The sequence below is a fragment of the Podarcis erhardii genome (assembly GCF_964252035.2).
Source record: "Podarcis erhardii genome assembly, chromosome: 1".
Classification (NCBI taxonomy): domain Eukaryota; kingdom Metazoa; phylum Chordata; class Lepidosauria; order Squamata; family Lacertidae; genus Podarcis; species Podarcis erhardii.
The window spans coordinates 114752225-114777343 of NC_138497.1; the positions used below are offsets into that span (position 1 = coordinate 114752225).

The 25119-nt window shown below is 44.0% G+C and overlaps 1 protein-coding gene across 2 annotated transcripts in view; it reads right to left on the reverse strand.

Moving 5' to 3' along the window:
• The window catches only part of PPP1R1C (protein phosphatase 1 regulatory inhibitor subunit 1C), a 47771-nt gene that overhangs the window by 3171 nt on the left and 19481 nt on the right, over window positions 1-25119 (reverse strand). Inside the window, exon 4 of one of the 2 annotated variants that reach the window (XM_081850184.1) lies at window positions 24772-24843. In XM_081850184.1, the coding sequence (XP_081706310.1) occupies window positions 24772-24843 (72 nt within the window). The remainder of the gene's footprint in view (window positions 1-24771; window positions 24844-25119) is intronic. The other variant, XM_081850183.1, reaches the window with a different exon arrangement.

Below are 25119 nucleotides of genomic sequence, written 5' to 3' on the forward strand. Positions count from 1 at the left end.
GAGTTGCCTTCCGTCCCTTGATGTCACAATGCGAGGAAACATGCATACATATTTGACTCTTATTTTTGTCTTCCTTCTAAAGTTTGCTGTTTTCTCCTTTCTCCTTTCCCTCAAAGGCTCTGATTTCACTGCAGGTAATTTAATTCAATTAATGTTGACGAAGAAAGCCTGAATGCCAAGCCATTTTCAGTAAGCATGCACTAATACGCTTTGAACTGGTAATGCATTTTAGATTAAATCATCGCCTCAAAGCTTATTTGCAGATTCAGGATAAATTATCTGTGCAAATGAGGCAACTTTCTGACATTTCCACAGTCACATCATGAAAATCTCCTGTGGGGAAATGAAAACTTGACATCTGGTTTAATCCATCCAAGCAAAGTAGAAGAAATTTGAAAGCAGATACTTATTCAACAAGGTTCCTCAACTTTGCAAAATACTTGTGGGGGATTCAAACATTTAACATGCATCCATGTCATGGGTCAATTTAATAAATTCAAGTTGTCCATTTAGAATAATAGAATTGCAGAGTTGGCAGGGACTTCAAAAAGACCATCTACTCCAACTCTAATGATGCTGGAAATCCAGTTCTGCAATATCCCTGATAGGTTGCTATCCATTTAATGCACTCTAAAGACTACGTCCACCTTCTTCTAAGCTTGTATCACTAAGGAAATCTTCCTTCTGTTTAGTCAAAATCCCTCTTTTTGTCATTTGAACCCATTGGTTCAGGCCCTGCATCAGAAGACAAATTATCTCCATTATCTCTGTGATAAGCCTTTCACCTATGTGAAGATGGCTACAGTACTGCATCTATTCTGCAGGTTAAATGTACCCAACTCCTTCAACCTTTCCTCATGAATTTAGTTTTCAGGCCCTTCACCTTCTTTACTGACCTCCTCCTGACACTGTCCATATGATACACTTCTTGTTAGATGCAGACGATCTGATCTAAAGATTTATTATTGGTTGCCAGAGTTCTAATACACATATGGAGCTACCCTGCTTATCATTCATTTCAATGGAAGAAGTGTGCGCATTGCATTGCATACGGGGGTCTACTCCCTCCGTCAAAATGAATGGGACAAGCCACACCTACAAGAGCACATAGAAAGCTCTAAGTTGTGATATATATAATGCTGAAGGTCATGGCTAAAGTTAACTCAGATTCTGCCTTATTGTAGATGTTGCATTTCCTTTTGATGATGCAGTTTCTAGCGCAGGTCTAGATAAAGGTGAATGGGTACTGGTGATGAGAGATATGTTCCTGCCCTTTTGGTCTATGAGCTGATCTTCAAAATCACAAGAATCCCACTGATCCTGGGATAGCACAACACCAACATGAACCCGGGCGATTTCATGCTCTCCACATTTCAAAAGCTTTCCACATCTAGAATCCTAGTTAATTGGTGGTGATGCATGAGTATGTAAACACTGTGGATGGGGCACAGCCATCCTAAGAGATTGAACTGTACTTGTGCTATATTTATACGTTATGCATATAAAGGTACCATTCAACTGGTAAATTGGAGCAAGCTTCTGATGCTGGTGCCTCATAGACAACAGATCCCAAGGCTGGTGGCTGAAAGCCAATGGGACATGCCTCTGGTTGCCCCGAGTTAGCAAAACCTGAGGCAGGGACCCTCACAGGTGTTGTTCCCTAAACTTGACTCACCAGAGGAATTGAGTGGTTTCCATGCTACTGCACCTGCCCAATAGTAAAGGAAGCGTGACAAACAGCATTCCACAGAAAAACAAGGAAGTGCTTTTTTTATGCAGGCCATGGGGCTGGCCCTCACCTTTAGGCCAAGGGGTTCAAGCCTGCGGAAATAGACAGGAAGAAGAGGCTTATGAGACAGCAATTCACCTCCAGCCTTTGTTCACTTGGAGCTATCCGTGGTGCTGTAAAACCGCTGAACTGGCTTGCCCCCTCATGAGTACCTGGTGCAGATAAGGCGAGAACAGTACCCTCCAGGGACAACCCTGATTTAGAGAAGCCGTCCCAGTTTCTGATTTGAATGTCCTGCTTTGCCTTATGATGTTCCCATTTTCATTGGAGAAATGTTGGAGGATATGGAGTTATCCGACCCCCGAGCTGTCTGAAGGCAATCCTGTATAGGAAAGCTTTTTTAATGTTTAATGTTTTATTGTGTTTTTATATATGTTGGAAGCTGTCCAGAGTGCTGGGGCAACCCAATAAGATGTGTGGGATGTAATTATCATGATGGAATGGGACATCCCTGTTCAATTGATTTTATTGCATTAGCCGTGTGGCCCATAGCATAATATACATAGAAATAACAACATGAAATGGGGGTGGGGAGGTAAAAGTAGATATCGTCCTGGGCGAATACTTTGAAAAAATGGGGATAACAAAAGTAACAGGGGATTTAGAACATCGGGTGACAGAGAAAACAAAAACAGGTTCGATTGTGCAGCGTATCGACTACATCTGTGGTATTAAAGAAGAAGTTCGTGCCGCTTTCCTCTTCATCACACTAAGCAGGAAGTTAGCTGTCATCTCGGTAATCCAACTGTCAGAATCCTGCAGAAGAAGGAGCACTATCCAAGGCTGGATTGGGAGATGAAGCTTGTTCACGAGAGGAGTTAAAAACCGAGATCTTTCATCTGTCCAGTTGGTACAGAAGAGCATTACATGTTCCATAGTCTCCAGAGCCGTGTCATTGCAGGTGCATGTTCTATTTGCGATGGGAACTCTGGAATAACGACCCGACAAAACTGCTGTAGGAAAACAGTTGAGACGGGCACAGGTAAAGGCCCTTCGCTTAGCCTCCGAAGGAATTGTGAGGCAGTATAGAGGGATCCCTTCAGGGGGTGGAATAGCTAGGGCTAAGCCTGAACACGGCCCTCTTGCATGAGAGGCTGTGTTAGAGAAGTCAAGTTGCTGTATCTTCTTTTTGATTAGAGGTAGGGCCGCCGGGCTGATACACTCTAAGTTAAAAACAGTTTTGCGGTTCAAATTAAGAAGAGAGCGGATTTTGAGATTAATTGAAGTTTTCCAAGGAGAATTATGAATATCTCTTAGGATCAGGTTGGAGAAACCACCTCTAATTCGAGCATCCGACGCTAATAGGTAGGAGCTATAGGAAATGGCTCGACTCCATGCTCGTTTTTCAATTGAGGGCTGGGCGAACTCAAGTCGTAGGGCTGCACCTGAGACACATCTCGGGACGCCGGAAAGAGATCTCAAAAACATGTGAAGTGGGTGATCCAAGTTACCTGATATTGCTGTAGTCCATACTTTGCAGCCATATAATAATTTAGGGACAACTTTGGCATTAAATATTTGAATTGCTGCTGGAAGGTGTTTGCCGCCCTTCTGGTGATAAAATCGGACAATGGCATTAGAGGTCGTGGTTGCAGCAAGAGAGGCAGATTGTAGATGGGTGGTCCAGGAGAGATTATAAGTAAATATTAAGCCTAGATATTTAAAGGCTTTTACCTTTTCTAAGTAACCACCTGTGATCTTAAGCGGCTCCAGCTTGAGTTTGCGGGAACAAGTGAAGTGGAGGACTTTCGATTTTTTATAATTAATATTAAGAGCTTCCACCTTGCAATAGGCGATAAATGCATTAACTGCATTTGCTAGGTCCGCAGCTATTCTGGATAAGATGACGGCATCATCTGCACAGAAAAGGGAAGCGACGGGGTGGCCTGCTAAATGAGGAGGATACTTAGTTGCTAGCTTCAAAGGGGAAAGAGCATCATGAAGATAAAGATTAAACAGTAAAGGGGCCAAGAGACAACCTTGTCGGACGCCCCTGGCCGTTGGGAATGGAGTGGTAAGGGAGCCGTTGGGACCAATTCGGGCGCGAGCTGTGGTGTTTGAATAAAGGGAAATAATTAGGGAGAGGAGGTGCGGATCAATTCCCAGACGGGCAAGTTTGGACCATAATCTCTGCCTAGGAATGGAATCAAAGGCGGCCTCCAGGTCCATGAAAGCGGCAAACAGGTGGCCTTGCCTTGGTGCAGTGTATTTACTGGCAAGGTGATAGAGAGTTAGACAGTGGTCCATGGTTGATGCTGACTTCCGGAAGCCAATCTGTTCTGGTGGTAGAATGTTTCTCTCATGGACCCATGAAAGAAGTTCTTCCAGTAAAACAGCGGCAAATATTTTCCCCGGAATAGATAGTAAACTGATGGGGCGATAGTTCCTAGGGATGTTTGGCTGGCCGCCTTTGAAAATCGGAACTATTGTAGCTTCTCTCCAGGAGTCGGGGATGTATAGGGCAGAGGAGATAGCGGTGAATACAGGAGTCAACTGTTCACTCCACCAAAGAGGATCAGTCAGGAAAAGGTCCAATGGGACCATGTCTGGGCCGGGGGCCTTATTCCTTCGCATGGACATTATGATGTTGAAGATGCGGGTTGAGGTAAAATTTACTGAGGAGGTGGTACTAAGAGAACAGGAACAGAGGTCCAACGGGGATTGAAGGTGATCTGTAAGATGATTTGGAGAAGCGAAACTGGCTTTCATTGGAGAAATGTTAGAGGGTATGTGAGAACAAAGCATGAATGTACAGAGACATTACCTACATTAATGAGCAAAAGTGGGGGACTTTTTAGGGGAATTGAGTCAAGGCTATATGGGAATCAGAGCTGATTGTGGGCCAGGCTCATATATGCAAGTGTTAATTTTATCATGTACAAAAGCACTTCTCTTCTGCATACGTAGGGTTGGATCCAGAGCACCACTGGTTTGAGGGAGGTGACTTTTTCCAATTCCTTCTCCCCTTGCAGCCCCCCAGGGCTAACTTGCACTCTAGCCATCTTCAGGCATTGTTTTGTAGAGTTATTTAAAGTGGGGTAGATGGGCCAAGTGCAATAGCTCCATTTCACCATTGTCAGGATGGAAGGTGCCTGAGATAGTGACAGAGAGAAAATAGAGGCAGTGTGCCTCATCCCTGCCTCCATGTTAATTAATGCCCTGCTCAGCGCCTGAGGGCCCCAGTCCTGCCACTCAACACTTGGCCCAGGGTGGGGCCTGACAGGCCTATAAGAACTGTTGTTGCTGCTGCTGCTGCTGGCCAGAGAGGGCTCCGTTTTCTTTTCTTTTTCTTTTTTGTTTAAATTGCTGTTATTTTTTACCTATGTCATTTCAAACTGTGATATTAATGCTGTGTTCTTAGTTTTAGATTTTGATTTATGTGGAAATTGTTTCCCATTTGGTTGTGTACTTTTTTTTTAATGTGGTTTATTTATGGTTTATGACTTTTGTAATTATGTAAATCTTGTTACGCTGTAAGCCGCCTTGAGCATTGTTTTTTTAACTGTGGAAAGGCGGCATACAAATAAAAAAATGATGAAATGGTATGATAATGCCGGCATGCTAAACAGAGGAATCCTGTTCCAGAGAGCTGGGGGTGGGTATCTTGTGTGGCAATGTGGAAGGTAGTGCTGGAAACATTGGGGGGCAGGGGGGATAATCAAGTGCAGCTTCTCTTTTCTTCCACCAGTAGAATTCCCTCACTGGATCCAATGTCTTTCCATTGACACAAGGAGCCTTTTTGTTCATGCAAGGTGATTTCTGGATCCAAGCCACTGTCTAAAAACAGATGGCAAAGTTCTTGCTGTTTTGCTCTCAGAGTGTGAGATGTGAGATGAGATGGGTGTTCATGATCTTAATTGTTTCAGTGTTTGTACATGGTCCTAAGTGTTTCAAAAATAAGAGTCGATAGTTGGGTGGATAGGGGTGTGTGTGTGTGTGTGTGTGTGTGTGTGTGTGTGTGTGGTGGCGCTGTGATATAAACGACTGAGCCTCTTGAGGTTGCTCAAAAAAGACATCCTGCCAGCAGATACCTCTGTTACCTACCATACATAAAAACTTTAGGCCTCCTCAAACCTATTCAGGCCTTTGGTATGAATTAAGAGTATGCTATTCACAGTGCCGAAGCTGCATGCTCCAGCACTGGGGGCGGAGAGCAGGCGGGGGTGTGACGTGTGTCCTGGGGGTGTGGCAAGCCACCCACAGGAGCGTGGTGCCTGCACAGTGTGGGTGTGTGGCGCGTGTCCAGGGGGCAGCCGTGATGGTGCCCCCCTCTCCGATGGTGCCGGGGGCGCTGTGCTCCCCCTGCCCCCCTTTCCTCTGCCAGTGGCTATTCATTAAAGTTTATGTGAAGCCCATCTGTGAGTAACACTGTTGCTGAGAAATAATATAATATAGAAGGAGAAAGACATCTTTACTTAAAATATCAAGTGGGAGGGGAAAAAATCAAACCCTAATTTCTTGTTCTTTACAATTTGACATACAAATGTCAAAGAAGTCCATCTGTCCAGATTCATGTCCTATTTTATGCTGCTTTGTTCAGATACTATTATGGGATGCACATTCCCAGCTCTGTACAGAGAGACGGATATCTCCATCTGCTTATGGGAATGTTATATCTATGCTTATGCACACAATGGAAAAAACATAGCCTGGGACATTGGCCCTGATTAATCAAATCTCCTTAGATAAAGCATTTTAAAATTTCAACCTTGCTATATTAAGGTTTGCCATGAAATAGTTTAAAGGGTCAGGCAGTGCCGGGTCAGTAAGTCAAGCAAGAGAAAGGAAATTGTTGATCTCTCAAGGGTCTATTTTTATCCATTTTCTTGATTTCTTCTTAAAATAAACATCCTTGTCTATATGTGCAACTTATTCTGGGAGGGCCAAGTTTCTGCAGCAGGCTAGGTGGGTGGTAGGTTTCTGAATCACTGCTTATGCTTCAGCAAAACTGATCAGTGCTTATATCTGTCGTTCTTCCAGATTTGCATTGCTTAGTTTAATATATATATATATATATATATATATATATATATATATATATATATGCAGGTTTTGGTGTCCTCGGGTGTCTTCCCGTGTAAAAGTTGGGGTGTCTAGGCGACGTTTCGACGAGGTCTCACTCGTCATCTTCAGGCTGGTGCTTTCGGCTTCTTGTTACTGGAACAGAGCAGGATCTCAGTGTTTGAGTTCCTATAAATACTGTAGAGGGGGTGTGGTGTATAGCCTCCAATGTTCTGGGCAGAGAGGAAGTTCCCAGGCTAGTGTGCCTTTTCTTCTTTTGTTCCTTAATTACTTGAGAGATATCTTGAGTGATTTCTTGAGTGATATCCTGAGTACCACTTAGGTGGGTCATTAGGTGTGGATTAGTTGTTAAAGTCTTTGTGTCTTGACCTCTTGAACTTTGTGAAGAGTTTTCCTGAGAAGATGGCTGTACTGTACTTAGTTGTGCTCTGGCTTGGCTTCGTGTATAGGGGCGAGCTGTGGTTTTGTGGCTTGTGTCAGCCAGATCTGTGTAGGGATTGCAGGGGGGTGCAGCATCCGGAGGTGCCACCATGGATTGGCTACTGGATGGTGTCTGTAATTCATCTGTGGAGAGGGTCTGGGTTTGGGTCTGGTGTGGTTGATTGGTGTTGGCGTTCTGTGTGCCTCTGGATCTGGTGTCAGTTTTTGTGGGGAGGGCTAATTTCCAGATGTCTGGCAAGCGGGATGTGTCGTCACGCTTGTTCATGTTGTGAGGGTGTTTCTCTATCTCGATGGCTTCCATGATTATTCTCTTGTGGTGATGTTCCGTGTTAAAGAGCAATTTGGAATCTGCAAAATTAATTTCGTGTCCTGTTTCTTTCATGTGTTGGAAAAGAGAGGAAGTTTTTTCTTCTTTTTTGACGGCATTCTTGTGTTCTGCGATACGTGCATTTATTCGTCTGTTTGTTTGTCCAATGTACGTGGCTGGGCAGACTTTGCAGGGTATTTCATAGATCCCTTGGTTTTCCAACTGGATTTTATCCTTGGGGTTTCTGAGGATATTGGCTATTTTTTGGTTGGTGCAAAAGGCTGTTTTGATATTGTGTTTATGGAGGATTTTGCTAATTTTATCTGTAGTGCCCTTGATATAAGGAAGGAGGGCCATGCCATTGTTTTCTTCTGTGTCTTGGTTTTTGGGGGGTGTTTCCTTTTGGATTAGCTTCGTAATCCTGTTTTGCTGGTATCCATTGGCAATTAACACGTTTGAGAGATTCTGTAACTCAGTTGTCAAGTGGTCTTTGTCAGCCAGGCGTTTGGTTCTGGAGATGAGAGTCTTGGCTACGGAGTTTATTTGTGCAGGGTGGTGGTGTGATTGTGCATGTAAGTAGCGGTTGGTGTGTGTTTTTTTCCGGTAGATAGTGTGTCCTAGGGAGCCATCAGGTTTTTTGTAGATTAGGACGTCAAGGAAGGGAAGTTGGTTGTTGGCTTCTATTTCCATAGTGAATTGTATTTTGGGGTGTAAGTTGTTGAGATGTGTGAGGAAGCTATCCAGTTTTTCTTTCCCGTGTGGCCAAATTACAAAGGTGTCGTCAACATATCTGAGCCAAAGTTTGGGTTTGTGTTCTGACTTGTCTAAAGCATTGGTTTCAAAGTGTTCCATGTACAGGTTTGCGATGACCGGTGAGAGGGGTGATCCCATAGGTGCTCCTTCTATCTGTTTGTATCTTTGTCCATTGTGGATGAAGTACGTGTTGGTTAGGCAGTGGTTGGTCAGGTCCAAGATGTATTCGGGGGGATTGTATTTGTTTTGAATAGCTGTCAAGGCTTCATTAATGGGCACTTGTGTGAAGAGAGATACAACATCGAAGCTCACAAGTAGGTCATTAGGATGTAGGTTTTGCTTCTTTATTGTTTCTATGAACTGGAAGGAGTTTGGTACGTGTGAAGAGATGGATTCTGCATAGGGCTGAAGTTGCTTGGCGAGAAATTTAGCGAGATTTTGTAGAGGTGAGCCTATGGAGCTGACTATTGGTCTGAGTGGTGTTCCTTCTTTGTGTATCTTGGGGAGGCCGTAGAGTTTGGGGCATCTGGATGATTTTTCTCTGGGGATGATTCTTAGCTGGATTTCTTCACTGATAGGAGAGGCTTTTATTTTGGATTTGGTGGTTTTTTCCAGGTAGGTGGTGGGATCTGTTTTTATAGGTTTGTAGGCAGGATCTTGGAGTAGATTTGATAGTTTTGCTTGGTAGTCCGATGTGTTCATCACCACTGTGGCATTACCTTTGTCTGCTGGGAGAATGATTATGTTGTTGTCTTTCCTCAGGTTGGTGAGTGCTTTCTGTTCTTCTTTGTGTAAATTGCTTCTGGGTGGTTTGCTGGAGCAGAGGATGTTGGTGACTTCAAGTCTGATTTTATTGGCTTCATCTGGGTTGATTTTGGTTAGGCTAGCTTCGACTCCGCATATGATGTTTTCCGTGGGGATGCGTCTCGGGGCGACTGCAAAGTTGAAACCTTTGGAGAGTACTTTGGTTTCAGTTGTGGTGAGGATCCTGTCTGATATGTTATGTACTGTTTGTTTCATGGGTTGCTGTGGAGGGTGGCTGGGCTTCTGGCGTTTCTCTAGTTTGTGGAGTTTGTTGGTGTGTGTGTCTGTCTTATGTGAGGTCTCCGTTTCAGCTCTCCAGACGGCTAGTTGTTTGCATTTGTCCCAGAGTGCAGGGTGGATTTTGTTACAGAGTTTGAGGTGAAGAGTGAGTAGATCTTTGTTGGTTTGGTCTAGTAGGTAGGTGTCTAGTAGGTAGGTGTCTAGGCGATGTTTCGACGAGGTCTCACTCGTCATCTTCAGGCTGGTGCTTTCGGCTTCTTGTTACTGGAACAGAGCAGGATCTCAGTGTTTGAGTTCCTATAAATACTGTAGAGGGGGTGTGGTGTATAGCCTCCAATGTTCTGGGCAGAGAGGAAGTTCCCAGGCTAGTGTGCCTTTTCTTCTTTTGTTCCTTAATTACTTGAGAGATATCTTGAGTGATTTCTTGAGTGATATCCTGAGTACCACTTAGGTGGGTCATTAGGTGTGGATTAGTTGTTAAAGTCTTTGTGTCTTGACCTCTTGAACTTTGTGAAGAGTTTTCCTGAGAAGATGGCTGTACTGTACTTAGTTGTGCTCTGGCTTGGCTTCGTGTATAGGGGCGAGCTGTGGTTTTGTGGCTTGTGTCAGCCAGATCTGTGTAGGGATTGCAGGGGGGTGCAGCATCCGGAGGTGCCACCATGGATTGGCTACTGGATGGTGTCTGTAATTCATCTGGAAGATGACGAGTGAGACCTCGTCGAAACGTCGCCTAGACACCCCAACTTTTACACGGGAAGACACCCGAGGACACCAAAACCTGCATTCCTGTACCCGTGAAAATCTACGAAAGCAAATATCTTACCTCTACGGGGAGGAAACCTTCCAGCTGACAAGAACCTACGAGAAACTAGAAGTCCGAAGAGCCACCATCTTATGTGATCTCTTGTTCCTACGCAACTGCCGAGACAACAACTTAATTCCCACATGCTTCCAACTTAAATTCCATTCTAAAACCCCAGCCACCGAAAGGATCCTGAAACGAACTGAACTATCCCTAATCAGAAACGAACTACACAAGAAAAGATACCTACTAGACCAAACCAACAAAGATCTACTCACTCTTCACCTCAAACTCTGTAACAAAATCCACCCTGCACTCTGGGACAAATGCAAACAACTAGCCGTCTGGAGAGCTGAAACGGAGACCTCACATAAGACAGACACACACACCAACAAACTCCACAAACTAGAGAAACGCCAGAAGCCCAGCCACCCTCCACAGCAACCCATGAAACAAACAGTACATAACATATCAGACAGGATCCTCACCACAACTGAAACCAAAGTACTCTCCAAAGGTTTCAACTTTGCAGTCGCCCCGAGACGCATCCCCACGGAAAACATCATATGCGGAGTCGAAGCTAGCCTAACCAAAATCAACCCAGATGAAGCCAATAAAATCAGACTTGAAGTCACCAACATCCTCTGCTCCAGCAAACCACCCAGAAGCAATTTACACAAAGAAGAACAGAAAGCACTCACCAACCTGAGGAAAGACAACAACATAATCATTCTCCCAGCAGACAAAGGTAATGCCACAGTGGTGATGAACACATCGGACTACCAAGCAAAACTATCAAATCTACTCCAAGATCCTGCCTACAAACCTATAAAAACAGATCCCACCACCTACCTGGAAAAAACCACCAAATCCAAAATAAAAGCCTCTCCTATCAGTGAAGAAATCCAGCTAAGAATCATCCCCAGAGAAAAATCATCCAGATGCCCCAAACTCTACGGCCTCCCCAAGATACACAAAGAAGGAACACCACTCAGACCAATAGTCAGCTCCATAGGCTCACCTCTACAAAATCTCGCTAAATTTCTCGCCAAGCAACTTCAGCCCTATGCAGAATCCATCTCTTCACACGTACCAAACTCCTTCCAGTTCATAGAAACAATAAAGAAGCAAAACCTACATCCTAATGACCTACTTGTGAGCTTCGATGTTGTATCTCTCTTCACACAAGTGCCCATTAATGAAGCCTTGACAGCTATTCAAAACAAATACAATCCCCCCGAATACATCTTGGACCTGACCAACCACTGCCTAACCAACACGTACTTCATCCACAATGGACAAAGATACAAACAGATAGAAGGAGCACCTATGGGATCACCCCTCTCACCGGTCATCGCAAACCTGTACATGGAACACTTTGAAACCAATGCTTTAGACAAGTCAGAACACAAACCCAAACTTTGGCTCAGATATGTTGACGACACCTTTGTAATTTGGCCACACGGGAAAGAAAAACTGGATAGCTTCCTCACACATCTCAACAACTTACACCCCAAAATACAATTCACTATGGAAATAGAAGCCAACAACCAACTTCCCTTCCTTGACGTCCTAATCTACAAAAAACCTGATGGCTCCCTAGGACACACTATCTACCGGAAAAAAACACACACCAACCGCTACTTACATGCACAATCACACCACCACCCTGCACAAATAAACTCCGTAGCCAAGACTCTCATCTCCAGAACCAAACGCCTGGCTGACAAAGACCACTTGACAACTGAGTTACAGAATCTCTCAAACGTGTTAATTGCCAATGGATACCAGCAAAACAGGATTACGAAGCTAATCCAAAAGGAAACACCCCCCAAAAACCAAGACACAGAAGAAAACAATGGCATGGCCCTCCTTCCTTATATCAAGGGCACTACAGATAAAATTAGCAAAATCCTCCATAAACACAATATCAAAACAGCCTTTTGCACCAACCAAAAAATAGCCAATATCCTCAGAAACCCCAAGGATAAAATCCAGTTGGAAAACCAAGGGATCTATGAAATACCCTGCAAAGTCTGCCCAGCCACGTACATTGGACAAACAAACAGACGAATAAATGCACGTATCGCAGAACACAAGAATGCCGTCAAAAAAGAAGAAAAAACTTCCTCTCTTTTCCAACACATGAAAGAAACAGGACACGAAATTAATTTTGCAGATTCCAAATTGCTCTTTAACACGGAACATCACCACAAGAGAATAATCATGGAAGCCATCGAGATAGAGAAACACCCTCACAACATGAACAAGCGTGACGACACATCCCGCTTGCCAGACATCTGGAAATTAGCCCTCCCCACAAAAACTGACACCAGATCCAGAGGCACACAGAACGCCAACACCAATCAACCACACCAGACCCAAACCCAGACCCTCTCCACAGATGAATTACAGACACCATCCAGTAGCCAATCCATGGTGGCACCTCCGGATGCTGCACCCCCCTGCAATCCCTACACAGATCTGGCTGACACAAGCCACAAAACCACAGCTCGCCCCTATACACGAAGCCAAGCCAGAGCACAACTAAGTACAGTACAGCCATCTTCTCAGGAAAACTCTTCACAAAGTTCAAGAGGTCAAGACACAAAGACTTTAACAACTAATCCACACCTAATGACCCACCTAAGTGGTACTCAGGATATCACTCAAGAAATCACTCAAGATATCTCTCAAGTAATTAAGGAACAAAAGAAGAAAAGGCACACTAGCCTGGGAACTTCCTCTCTGCCCAGAACATTGGAGGCTATACACCACACCCCCTCTACAGTATTTATAGGAACTCAAACACTGAGATCCTGCTCTGTTCCAGTAACAAGAAGCCGAAAGCACCAGCCTGAAGATGACGAGTGAGACCTCGTCGAAACGTCGCCTAGACACCCCAACTTTTACACGGGAAGACACCCGAGGACACCAAAACCTGCATTCCTGTACCCGTGAAAATCTACGAAAGCAAATATATATATATATATATATATGTTATTACAAATAAAGGTAATATACATATTAGATGATACTGAAAGAGTCTTAAGTAGCTTTTTAAAAGACCTATGTATTTTCTTATCTATTTGTAATTGCACTTTTGAAGGAAGAGAACGGGAACCCAGAAAAAAACCCAAATTTCAGCATTTGAAACTCTTGGTTGTTGAGGTTACCTGGGGAACTATGAGCTCATTTGGGTGTATCAGTTTCTTGTTATCAGAATGAGCTTAGCTGATAATTGGGTTCGTGCTTTCTCCCTCCTTCAGTGTTGATGTTGTTCACTGTTTCCTCCAAACCCAAACAAGGTTTGCCTTAGCTACAGTTCAAGAGAGCAAGCCAACTTCAAACCTTGGTATATGAAGCTGGTTTGTTTTTTTTTTTTTTTAAATAATTTTTATTGATTTTACAACATAAACAAAAAACAAATAAACATAACACGACTTCCCCGAACCTCCCCTTCACTGCATCCATATTTTAAAATTTTTAGCAATTCTTCATCCCATTTTTATATTTAATTCTCTTTAAAAAAAAAAATTCTATTTTATAAATTTCAATTTATAGCTGTAATTCTTTGTATCCAATCCCTTGACATCTTAACATTCCGAAATTTTACAACAATTTTTAAGATAGATTTTAAATTTTTTCCAGTCCTCCTCCACTGTCTCTTTCCTCTGGTCACGGATTCTGCCGGTCATCTCTGCCAGTCCCATAAATTCAGTCACCTTGGTCTGCCATTCTTCCAGAGTAGGTAATTCTTTAGTCTTCCAATACTTCGCCAAAAGGATTCTTGCTGCTGTTGTTGCATACATAAAAAAGGTCCTATCTTTCTTTGGTACCAATTGGCCGACCATGCCCAGGAGAAAAGCCTCCGGTTTCTTTACAAATGTCCACTTAAGGATTTTCTTAATTTCATTATAGATCATTTCCCAGTAGGCCTTAATCTTTGGGCAGGTCCACCAAAGGTGATAAAAAGTTCCTTCACATTCATTACACTTCCAACAATTGTTATTGGGCAAATGATATATCTTTGCAAGCTTGACTGGGGTCATGTACCACCTATAGATCATTTTCATTATGTTCTCTTTCAGGGCACTGCATGCCGTAAATTTAATACCTGTGGTCCATAACTGCTCCCAGTCAGCAAACATAATATCATGACCAATATCCTGTGCCCACTTAATCATAGCTGATTTAACCGTTTCATCCTGTGTATTCCATTTTAGCAGCAGATTATACATTCTAGACAAATTCTTAGTATTGGGTTCTAGCAATTCTGTTTCTAACTTTGACCTCTCCTTCTGAAATCCTAGTTTTCTGTCCTGCTTAAAAGTTTCATTGATCTGGAAATAATGTAACCAATCTCGGACTTTAGGTTTCAATTTCTCGAAACTCTGTAGTTTCAACTTTTCACCATCATATTCTATAATTTCACAATATTTTGGCCAATCTGTATCCATGTTCAGTCTTTTTACCGCCTTGGCTTCCATTGGTGACAACCACCTAGGGGTTTTACTTTCAAACAAATCTTTATATCGATTCCATACATTATACAATGCTTTCCTAACAATATGGTTTTTAAAATTTCTATGTACCTTTACCTTATCGTACCAGAAGCTGGTTTGTTTTAACTAGACATAGTTATGTTTAGCCACAGTTTAGGGTTTGGGTGTAAAGCTAAACTGTGGTTAATCAGAAACAGAAGCAAAAGCTCATGGCTGCTCTGGAGGAGTGGGAGGGAGGGAGGGAGAAGTGTGTGAGGGAAAGGTTTGACCAGGCTTGTTCCTGTAACAATAAACCCTACATCAGAAGGCAGCCTGTGCACAACCCCTTCGACTCCATAGAGAGAAAAGCCAAGAAATAAATTAGTAGCAATGAACTAATCATTGCCCTCCAATTTTCCTACTTTCCTACTGAAAGCACAGATATGGAGTTACAACTCAGAGTCAATGAGCCACTGTTTACACTGTCACCGCTCATCAGCCATGAAAACAGTAAAAGGCTGTGTTCAAAATAGTTGGCTGCTTTCCAGTTTATTATTTCATATCACACGACTTCCATTCCCTTTTCCCTTCTCCACATTTAAAAGTTGCAAACAACAGCATTGGCTCAAGATCAGTGCAGAGAGATGTTTCCTCCACACAACTGTGCTGTCACATCACTGCCTCCCCCCACCCCCGACTGAACAAAGCATGCTTTGAATGGGAGGCTGATTTCGCTAGTGTAGAATCGCACCCTGTAGAAATCTTCTGCTGACAGCATCCCCCCAAAATGTAAGCAGCTTTTGTAGTTCCAGGCAAGCCTCACTAGCATGTAAACATTTCAGATTTGCTGATTCCTTAAGTCTCTCCCTAGTCTCCGACTAGAACTTGTCAGCCAAATCAAAAGACTTCAGATGAAGAGCAGAAGCCCCTAGAGGTCAATTCGACGACCACAGTTTCGGTCTCCAATCATCGTAGTTTATCTTCTTCTTTTGTAAAAGAGCAAAATAATAAAATAAAATAATGGTTTATATACTGAAAGGAAGGTGGTGTTTCTGAAGGGATGTTTCAGGTTCTGCAAAAGCTTTGGGTGGGCTTCTCTTAGCAAGGGAAGGGAGAGGGAGAGAAAACCTAGTTTATATGTAATTAAGTTTGGCACAGTTGCGTCAGGGACTGGCTGGATGTGAAAGAATGGTGGGAGCCACCCACCCAAGAACCCACCGTGGTGGACACAGAAGATGACGACTTAGATCCCAAATCATGGTGGTGGTGGTGGGATGCTGAAAAGCAGTCTGGGGAAGGAATGAGCTGGGAGGCACTAGAAACAGGGGATTCGAGGAATCAAGGTGGGGATCAGGAGAAGGAAGGCCTTCCAGGACAGGTTAGAGGCTGAGAGTCGCAGTGGGAGTGCAGACTCAGACACAGAGGAGTTAGAGGTTGCCTTTTCTACCCAGCAGCAGGGAAGTCTCAGTCCTGCTGGCTCTCCTCCCCCTCTTACACCCCGCTTGAGGAGAGTCCTGTACGTAGCTGAGCAATAGGGCAGGCAGGTCCAGAGGAGGAAGAGGAGACCACCCCCTCAATGCAGGCTTTCTCTGCTTTGGGAGGGATCCAGAGCAAGAGGCTAGAGGGGGAAGGGCGGGGCTAGTGGTCAGTTTCAGCAATGTCTTAGCTGGTTTAAGATGAACCAGAGGACTGTGGTGATCACACAGGGTCCCCGGATGTTTCACCGTCTATTGATCTCTATGCCACCACTTTATTTCTCACTGCCACCACCCAGGCCCTACCTGGGAAATTCCTGAGTCCAGTCAGGGTTAAGTTGGAACATAAACTTCTGTGTATTTATTGCAGTTTAACAAGTGTGTGGTTTCATAAACAGTCTCAGTCAATTACAATCATGGGGTGCCTATCCAGACCTATAACTTCCGCTACCTGCTCTCACTCACTAAACCACCTCTCAGATATTTACTTGTCTTCCTAGCCCCTAACTATTCCTGACTCAGGTTATTTCACTACACTAACTCAACCTACCCACAAACTCTATCCCAATTCACTCCCACTCCAGCCAACCACCCAACTCCCAACGAATGCCTCCCCTTGCCCCTCCCAGAGCTGGTTTTATAGTCCCTCTGACTCCACCCCCCGGGTTCTGATTGGGTAACCTGTTTAACTATTTCACCTCCCGCACTCTCATATGTTAATGTCACAAATACAAAGCTAATTGCATTCTATGCCTCCTGTGCTTCCCTGTCCTGTGGTTGACAGGTTGTCACATAAGAACGTAAGCAGCTGCCTGATAGCCCATTCAGGCTATTTGGTCAATCTATTCCAGGACTGTTTATTCTGACTGGCTGTAGCTCTCCGGAATCCACAACTAGCATAATAACAATGTAATAATAATTTTATTATTTATATGCTGCCCATCTGACTGGGTTGTCCCAGTCACTCTGGGTGGCTCCCAACAAAATATAAAAAACACATGGCTTGCTTCAACCTGAAGAGTGGAAGGGGATAGTTTACTGCCTACCAGAAGATGAGTGCAACGACAAACTTCTTACGGAACTGTTGAGGTGGAAAAGAAAGAGATGAGAAAAGGGCTGAGGACTGGAAAAACGAAGGTACTAAGAAATAACTAATGTTGTGATCCTATTGTCCCTGGGAGGGCATCCTAGCACCATAAATGTAAAGGGACCCCTGACCATTAGGTCCAGTCATGGACGACTCTGGGCTTGAGGTGCTCATCTCGCTTTATTGGCCGAGGGAGCTGGCATACAGCTTCCGGGTCATGTGGCCAGCATGACTAAGCCGCTTCTGGTGAACCAGACCAGCGGACGGAAACACTGTTTACCTTCCCGCTGCAGCGGTACCTATTTATCTACTTGCACTTTGAAGTGCTTTCGAACTGCTAGGTTGGCAGGAGCAGGGACCGAGCAATGGGAGCTCACCCCGTCACAGGGATTCGAACCGCCGACCTTCTGATTGGCAAGTCCTAGGCTCTGTGGTTTAACCCACAGTGCCACCAGATCAGGAGAGAGAACACTCCAAACTTGGTGAGGGAGATCTGATGTTGCAATACCCCTCTCTGCCACCATGAGAATGTCTAGGTTCCTGGCCCTATGGATCTTGGAGCCCCAATGTTTGTAGAGTAAAAGAGGGCATATGCTGCTGTCTATTGGAAAAGGACCAGGAAAATGGTTGGAGTCAAAGAATTCAATGACCCGGGAGAATCGCACCCTAAATATGGTTTGCAGGTGAATGAAGAGAGTGAAATGCAGAAAATAACATTGTTTTGTAGATTTGTTTGTTCCCTTAAAAGGTACCAGGGGAACCAAATGATATAAATCAAGGCTGACAGGTCTCAGAAATCACCCCATGAGTGCAGTAAAACAACCCTCTGCCTTTCTTACCAGCCTGCCAAAAATAACAGCCACCATTGTTCTCTTTTATTTCTCCCTATAAAGCGTCCTTCCCGAAGATATATTTGCAGAGCCACTTGCAATAAACAGCAATGTCAAAAAATAAATGTATATAGTCAACATAAATAAAGTGAGAATCATTCCATTCCCGTGGTGGAAACCAAATATTTATCTCAACCCATGCTTGTATATCTGCCTGGGTTTTGGGTGGGAAGGGAGGCATGAAAAAAATCCCACGTACATTTATGGAAGAGGACTTCTTTTAAAAACATGGGATTTGGGGTTTTGCTATGTTTGTACTCAACACAATAGGGCAACAGAGGGTGATTAAATTAATTCCCATGTGAGCCAGAGGAGGAAATGTCATGGAAATCTCTCTCTCTCTCTCTCTCTCTCTCTCTCTGTGTGTGTGTGTGTGTGTGTCCATGCGCATGGGGGAAATGCGCATTTCTGTCTGGACATTTCAGTGAATACTGTAACATGTAGAGAAGCCTGGACAACAAGCCAGAAGATGCACTGCTTTATCCCACATACACTTCATAAATTGCAAAGGTCCATGGCAAATCATATCTGGGGTGGAGTTTTTTTGCATTTTTATTATTATTAAAACTTTTTAATGATACAACAAGATAAAAAAACAATCTGTATAAAATCAAAAGAAGAAAAAGAAGAAAAACCCACACAGAGAGATATGAGCATGTATGGGGTGAAAGGAGATGATGACCCTTCTGTTGTCATACTGTGTACCCCGTGCTTTTCTTGTGGAGACCTTTTTTTTATTTTTGAAGGGTGGGGCAAAGTGTCTCTTAAGTGCAGTGGAAGCTCTTTTTAAAGCTTTTTATTTATACTTTTCAAATTTATACATTTCATGAATTTTACAATCCATTTAACATTTCAAAATCTGACTTACTTTCCCCTCGTTCGGCGGTTCCCTAAATTTATTTTTTCATATCTTTTGCATATCCAAATTCAGTTAGCTTACTCATTTAATTATCTACTGTAAATGTATACTCTTATAAAACTGCAGGTTACTGCAACAATCCTGCTAATGTTTTTATCTGTTTACAGTTTATCTGTAGATATTCGATAAACCATTTCTGTTCTTTTATAAAGAGTTTGTTATCTTGATTTCTCATTCTTCTGGTAAGTTTCGCCATTTCTGCATATTCCATAAGTTTTTGTATCCATTCTTCCTTTACTTGGGACGTTTACTTCTTTCCACTTGGGGGCAAGTTCAGCGGAAGTTCGACTTGTGTTATCTTTAGTTAATTTTTTTAAAATTTCCACAGGAACATGTCGCTCACATTTAAAGCAGATCTTATGAAAGATCCATCAGTCAACAAAGGTTTGGGTTCTTTTTGTGTGGGGGCGGGGAGGAGAGCAGAAATAATACTTCCTGAGCAGTCCCCCTGTCAATCAATGTAATATACTTGGGAGATGGGCTGCAATCTTAAACCTCGCATAAGCAGAAACCAAATTCCCATATGAGCTCTCCGTTGCTGCCATGTCGCTTCCACGTGGCCATTCTGCTACTGGGCTGAGCAGCACTATAGAGTGCTGGGCTTGCAGGAGGAGTGGCAGATTAAATTAATGGACTATGCCGAAATGGCAAAACTTACTGGAGCATTAAGAAGCCAAGAGGAAAAGCACTTTATTAAAGAATGGGGGAACATATGTGGAAAATCTGAAAAGTTCTTGCCCATGTGTAAGTTCGTTAGCAGGATTAATTTAAAACCAAGCAGTTAAAATTAATGTTAAAGAAAACTAAGGAGTAATTAGTAACTGGAATAATGAGGGAAATGCAGTGCTAAGAATAAAAAAATACAAGAAACCACAAAAGGGGTGTGGTGGGGGAGTCTAAATATATATGTTTGTTGGGAAACTATTGGATTTGTATGTTTTTAAAAGGAATAAGACTCTCTCTCTCTCTCTCTCTCTCTCTCTCTCTCTCTCTCTCTCTCTCGTCAAAGCTCTCATGTTTGTCTCTTTCTCTAGTCCATTGGGCTATCGAGAGGCAGGAACTGGAAGTGCAAAAACACACCTCTCAGATCCACTAGAGGGAGCCTTGTTACTAATAACAAGTTGCTTCGAAACCAAGCAGCGAGAATCCATTTTAAGAGTACTTGAGTGCTGTCATATTGATAGCAATGAAACAGAAAGTAATCTTGAAGCCTGAGCTCCTATATTTAACAAAACATTTTATCAGCTGTGTAAGTATCCTCTCTGCTCAGAGTACATCCACACAGAGCATAGAACTGGGGCAACTGCTGAATTTCCTACACCTAATAAGCAATCGGTGAAAACGCTGCATATTGATAAAAACAGTAACTTTTCAGCTGACATTAAATAGCAGCTGATAAACCTTTCAATTACTTCAGACTTTCCCACCCACTATTTTAAACACAAAGTTTCTCGCTGGCTTTATTTTGTCAGCTTAAATCAGCAATCCAATTCAAACCCGACAGAATGAATTCAGTCCAAAGATCTTATTCCACTCACGGAGGTGTCCCTCCGTTCAGGAAGAGAAATGATTAAATTCAACTCAGTGTATGTTATCTCCGCAATATCTCCCGAGTTAGCTTTAATCCACAGATTTGTGAATTTTTGTATCTACTGCTAGAATTACACCCGGTTCTTTATCAAATCAGGAACACACTGCCAAGGTGACCTCTGCTTCTGAAGGGAATCCTTTTGTTATCTGATGATGGCTGTAACTGACACAAATTATTTCCTGGTTGGACAGAAGGCAACATATTTGGGATTGTGCAAGCATCCTGCTAACCTAAGCCCATTGGTCCATCTAACTCATTATTGTCTCCACTGACTGGCAGAAGCTCTTCACGGTTTCAGACAAGAACTATTCTCAGCCCTACATAGAAAGACCATGGATTGAACCTGGTGCCTGCAAAGCATGGGCTCAACCATAGAGTTATTTCCCTTGCTTTCTTTGAAGTAAAACCATGGTGCAATTAAGGGACAGGTAAAGATTGTTCTTACGGGATGCGGGTGGCTCTGTGGGTTAAACCACAGAGCCTAGGACTTGCTGATCAGAAGGTCGGCAGTTCGAATCCCTGTGACGGGGTGAGCTCCCGTTGCTCCGTCCCTGTTCCTGCCAACCTAGCATTTCGAAACCACCTCAAAGTGCAAGTAGATAAATAGGTACCGCTCCGGCAGGAAGGTAAACGGTGTTTCTGTGCGCTGTTCTGGTTCTCCAGAAGCGGCTTAGTCATGCTGGCCACATGACCTGGAAGCTGTACGCCGGCTCCCTCAGCCAATAAAGCAAGATGAGTGCCGCAACCCCAGAGTCGATCACGAGTGGACCTAATGGTCAGGGGTCCCTTTACCTTTACCTTTAAGGATTGTTCCTGTTTTCTAAAGCATAATGTCACAAGGATGCTCATTAATACCTTTGAGAGACTAAGCTGCTGTGGAGGATGACAAATGAAGAGATAAATGAATGTAGCAAGATGGCATTCCTCCGCCATCTCCCTAATCTGAGCTTGTATAAAGGAGGAAAGGCTTGCAAAAATGCATATATAGGCTAAAATGCATACAGAGAGTGAAACAGAACCTGACAGATTTGTGCCTCCTTTACTTTTTAGTGAATGCTGGCTTTGTAACACGTTGTCCCTTTAGCCACTAAATGTGGCTAAAAAGCCAATGACTGCAGCCACAGACAAATCATGTTGACCCAACATGACAGTCCAATTAGAATCTCCAGCTTTAAACTTTAGTGTTGTCATAGCCAATCCAGCTCAAATATTTAAATGGATAACCCAACAAACGGGCTTAAACACTGAATAATTTCCCCATGAGCAAAACCAGTATTGTCCCAGCACACTCCTCGGGGTAAAGGAATCCCCACTAAGGAGTAGCAGCCAACAATGCTATTGCTCTACCACCTTGACTGCTTTTCTCCCTGGGTAAATCTGAGGAACCTCAGGCCCAGCAGCCAAGTGTGGCCCTCAAGGGCCTTGGGACTCTTCCCCAGGCCAGGCCACCTTCCCAGCCATGTTTTGCGCCTTTGCTTGAGTGTTTCTGCCTGGCTGGCATGTGTCTTTGAGCTCTGTTTGTGCTTCTTGCTTGACGAGATGGAGGATAAAGAGTAACGTGTGTGGAAACTGGCCTACTGCACAAAAGGTAAGAGTCACTTAAATATATGTGAACCTTACATTTTGTACAATAGGCCCATGATTGCCAATCTTCCACTGCCTTGTGGGTTATCTTCTGGAGAAGAAAAGGCTAAGGAGTACACTGGCATAACATGGGTTGCCAGAGCTTGTAGCAAGGCAAGTATTGCCCCCCCTCTACAGTGAAACCCCCCCCCAAAAAAACACACAAATATATACCCCATGCATTCCTCCATACGGGGGTGGTTTGGCCAGTGGAGCCAGCGTTCTGCTGTCCAAGCTATGGGTGCTTTCTGAGGTGCAGCAGTGGCTCAGCAGCTTTGAGGGCTCAGGGATTTTGTGCCCGGGGCAACCACCCCTGTGGCCCTCCCCACACAATGCCACTGATGGAGTAAACCCTACACAAAATGGAGTGGAGTCTCTAAGACAATTGGATGGCATCTTGTACGCCTCCTTCCAGCAACTCCTGCAGCCAAGCTGGTGTCAAACCCGGGGCGCAACCTTGAATAAAGCATTGGGGGGGGGGCTGTGACGTTAACATATGAGAGTGCTGGAGGTGAAATAGTTAAACAGGTTACCCAATCAGAACCCAGGGGGGTGGAGTCAGAGGGACTATAAAATCAGCTCTGGGAGGGGCAAAGGGAGGGTTCATTGGGAGTTGGGTGGTTGGTTGGAGTGGGAGTGAATTGAGATAGAGTCTGTGGGTAGGTTGAGTTAGTGTAGCAAAATAAGCTGAGTCAGGAACAGTTAGGAGCTAGGAAGACAAGTAAATATCTGAGAGGTGGTTTAGTGAATGAGAGCAGGTAGCGGACGTTATAGGTCTGGATAGGCAGCCCATGATTGTAATGGACCGATACTGTTTATGAAACCACACCCTTGTTAAACGGCAAGAAGTTTATGTTCCAATTTAACCCTGACTGGTCTCAGTATTGTACCAAGTAGGGCCTGGGTGATGGCAGCGAGAAATAAAGTGGTGGCACAGGGATCAATAGATGGTTAAATGTCTGGGGACCCTGTGTTATCGCCACAGGGGCAAGTAAGCCCTGCCCTGCATAATCACTTGACATGGTCCATGGACACCATTTGAATGGCAATGCTCATCAACTTGGAGGGGCGGCCCTCTCAAATATTTTATTGGGGGGAATGGAGACCCCTTGGCCCCTTCGTGAAGGCTCCTATGTGCCAAACGTATTGCTCTGGTTTCCTTTGGACCGCATCCGTGAGGCTGGTGTGTGTGTGTGTCTTGTCATCTGGGCAGCCCAGGATCTCCATACAGACTGCCCAGGCTTGCGTCCCAGGCAGGTCACCTTGGTGTTGCTAACGCAGCGATTTGACTTCACCCCTGGATGCGCACTCCATTGTCTCCCAAGACAGACAGATGCCAACAATGTTGCCTCTGGTCCCTCCCCTGCTGGCATGTGGCCCTGGAAGAATGCCCAGAAGGGAAAGGGCTGAGAAAACGTTTCTCTCCTGCCTTCGTTCATGAACAAATCTTCAGCTCCCTCTGGGGTTAATGTAGGGAAGCTTGTGCATTGCCTAAGACTACCAGATCTTCCCAGCATGCTGTTCCACATCAATCCATTCAGGTGCATTTCAAACATCTGAGACAGTGCTGGAAAGTGCATCACTGATCGATTCCCCTTGGCCACGCTCAGGTGATCTGGGCATGCTTTACGGACAGCAGGTTTTATCCCTGGCTCTGCACCAATGCATCACAGTTCGCTTGTGCAATTGGCCCCGTGTCTGTGTTTAATGGAGGGTTATCTGATAAGTGACCAGAACACAGGGGAAATGCTCCTGTGATGAGCAAATCCAAATCAAGAAGTGTCAGGATTCCCAATCTGCGATTTTGCTTACCACACAAGTGTGTGTAAGCATCACTCGGGAGATGAGAACGACGGAGGCTCTTCAGATGGAGAGAGTGTCTCCCAACATCCATTAAGCACAGAAACATAAGCCTCACAAGGATCCTGTGCCAAACAGCTCTCTCGGCTGCTGTCTGCCTTGTTCTGGAGATAGCTCTGCAATCAATAGCACTCGCATTGATTTTTCCAGTGCGCTGCATTCCAGTAAAACACACATACATAGCTGAGTAAGCCATTTCCTGCTAGAAGGGCGAGTGGATGATGCCTTGGAAAAAGTGCACAGGAAGGAAATTTGCTTTTTTTGAGGAGAGGGAATTTATGCTGCCAGTCACACACTAGCATGATATTGATGTCGTAGAAAAGCTATATTGCAATATTTAAGCAGAGAGGAAACATTGCATAGAGTCTGGAGGGTCCATTGTTTTTTAGTGGCAGAGGATTTAGAATAGGGATTGAGTGCTGGATATGGCCCCCAGGTCTTCCTTTATGGCCCTCAGAACTCTCCTCAAGTAATCCCACCCCCTGCAGATACAAGTGAAAGAGCAGTGTGCTGACAGTCTTTCAAAGGTGTGTGGATCATGGCCATGTGTCTTTTTCACTCCATGTCATTATAAAGTTATCCTGTTAATGAGAGCCCAAGCTGGGAGTTACTGTTTAGTTTTGGGGTTTTGAGAGATGTCATGAACAACAAAATAGACATTATTAGCATGGCAAGAAACAGTACCTGCACAGTACCTTTCATGGCAGGAGGGGCATAGACGCTCTGCTTCCTCTGTTTGGGAGAAGCATTCTGTGTCTAAGGATAGAAAAGAACGACGTTTCAACAAAACTAAGAGCAAAGCAATAAAGTCAGACAATAAACTAGAGACATTTCTTCCTATTTGCAGTTTTCTCATGGTACCCTGAACACTATATTTATGGCTTAGTTACTAATATTGTTTGTTGACACCACTTATTGATCCTGTATAGACAGTTATAAGTAGGTCTGAGCTCTTTAATTAAAAGGGTATGTTTGAAGCAAAAAGTACACAGAGAGAGAGGGGGGGGGAGGGAGAGAGAGAGAGAGAGAGAG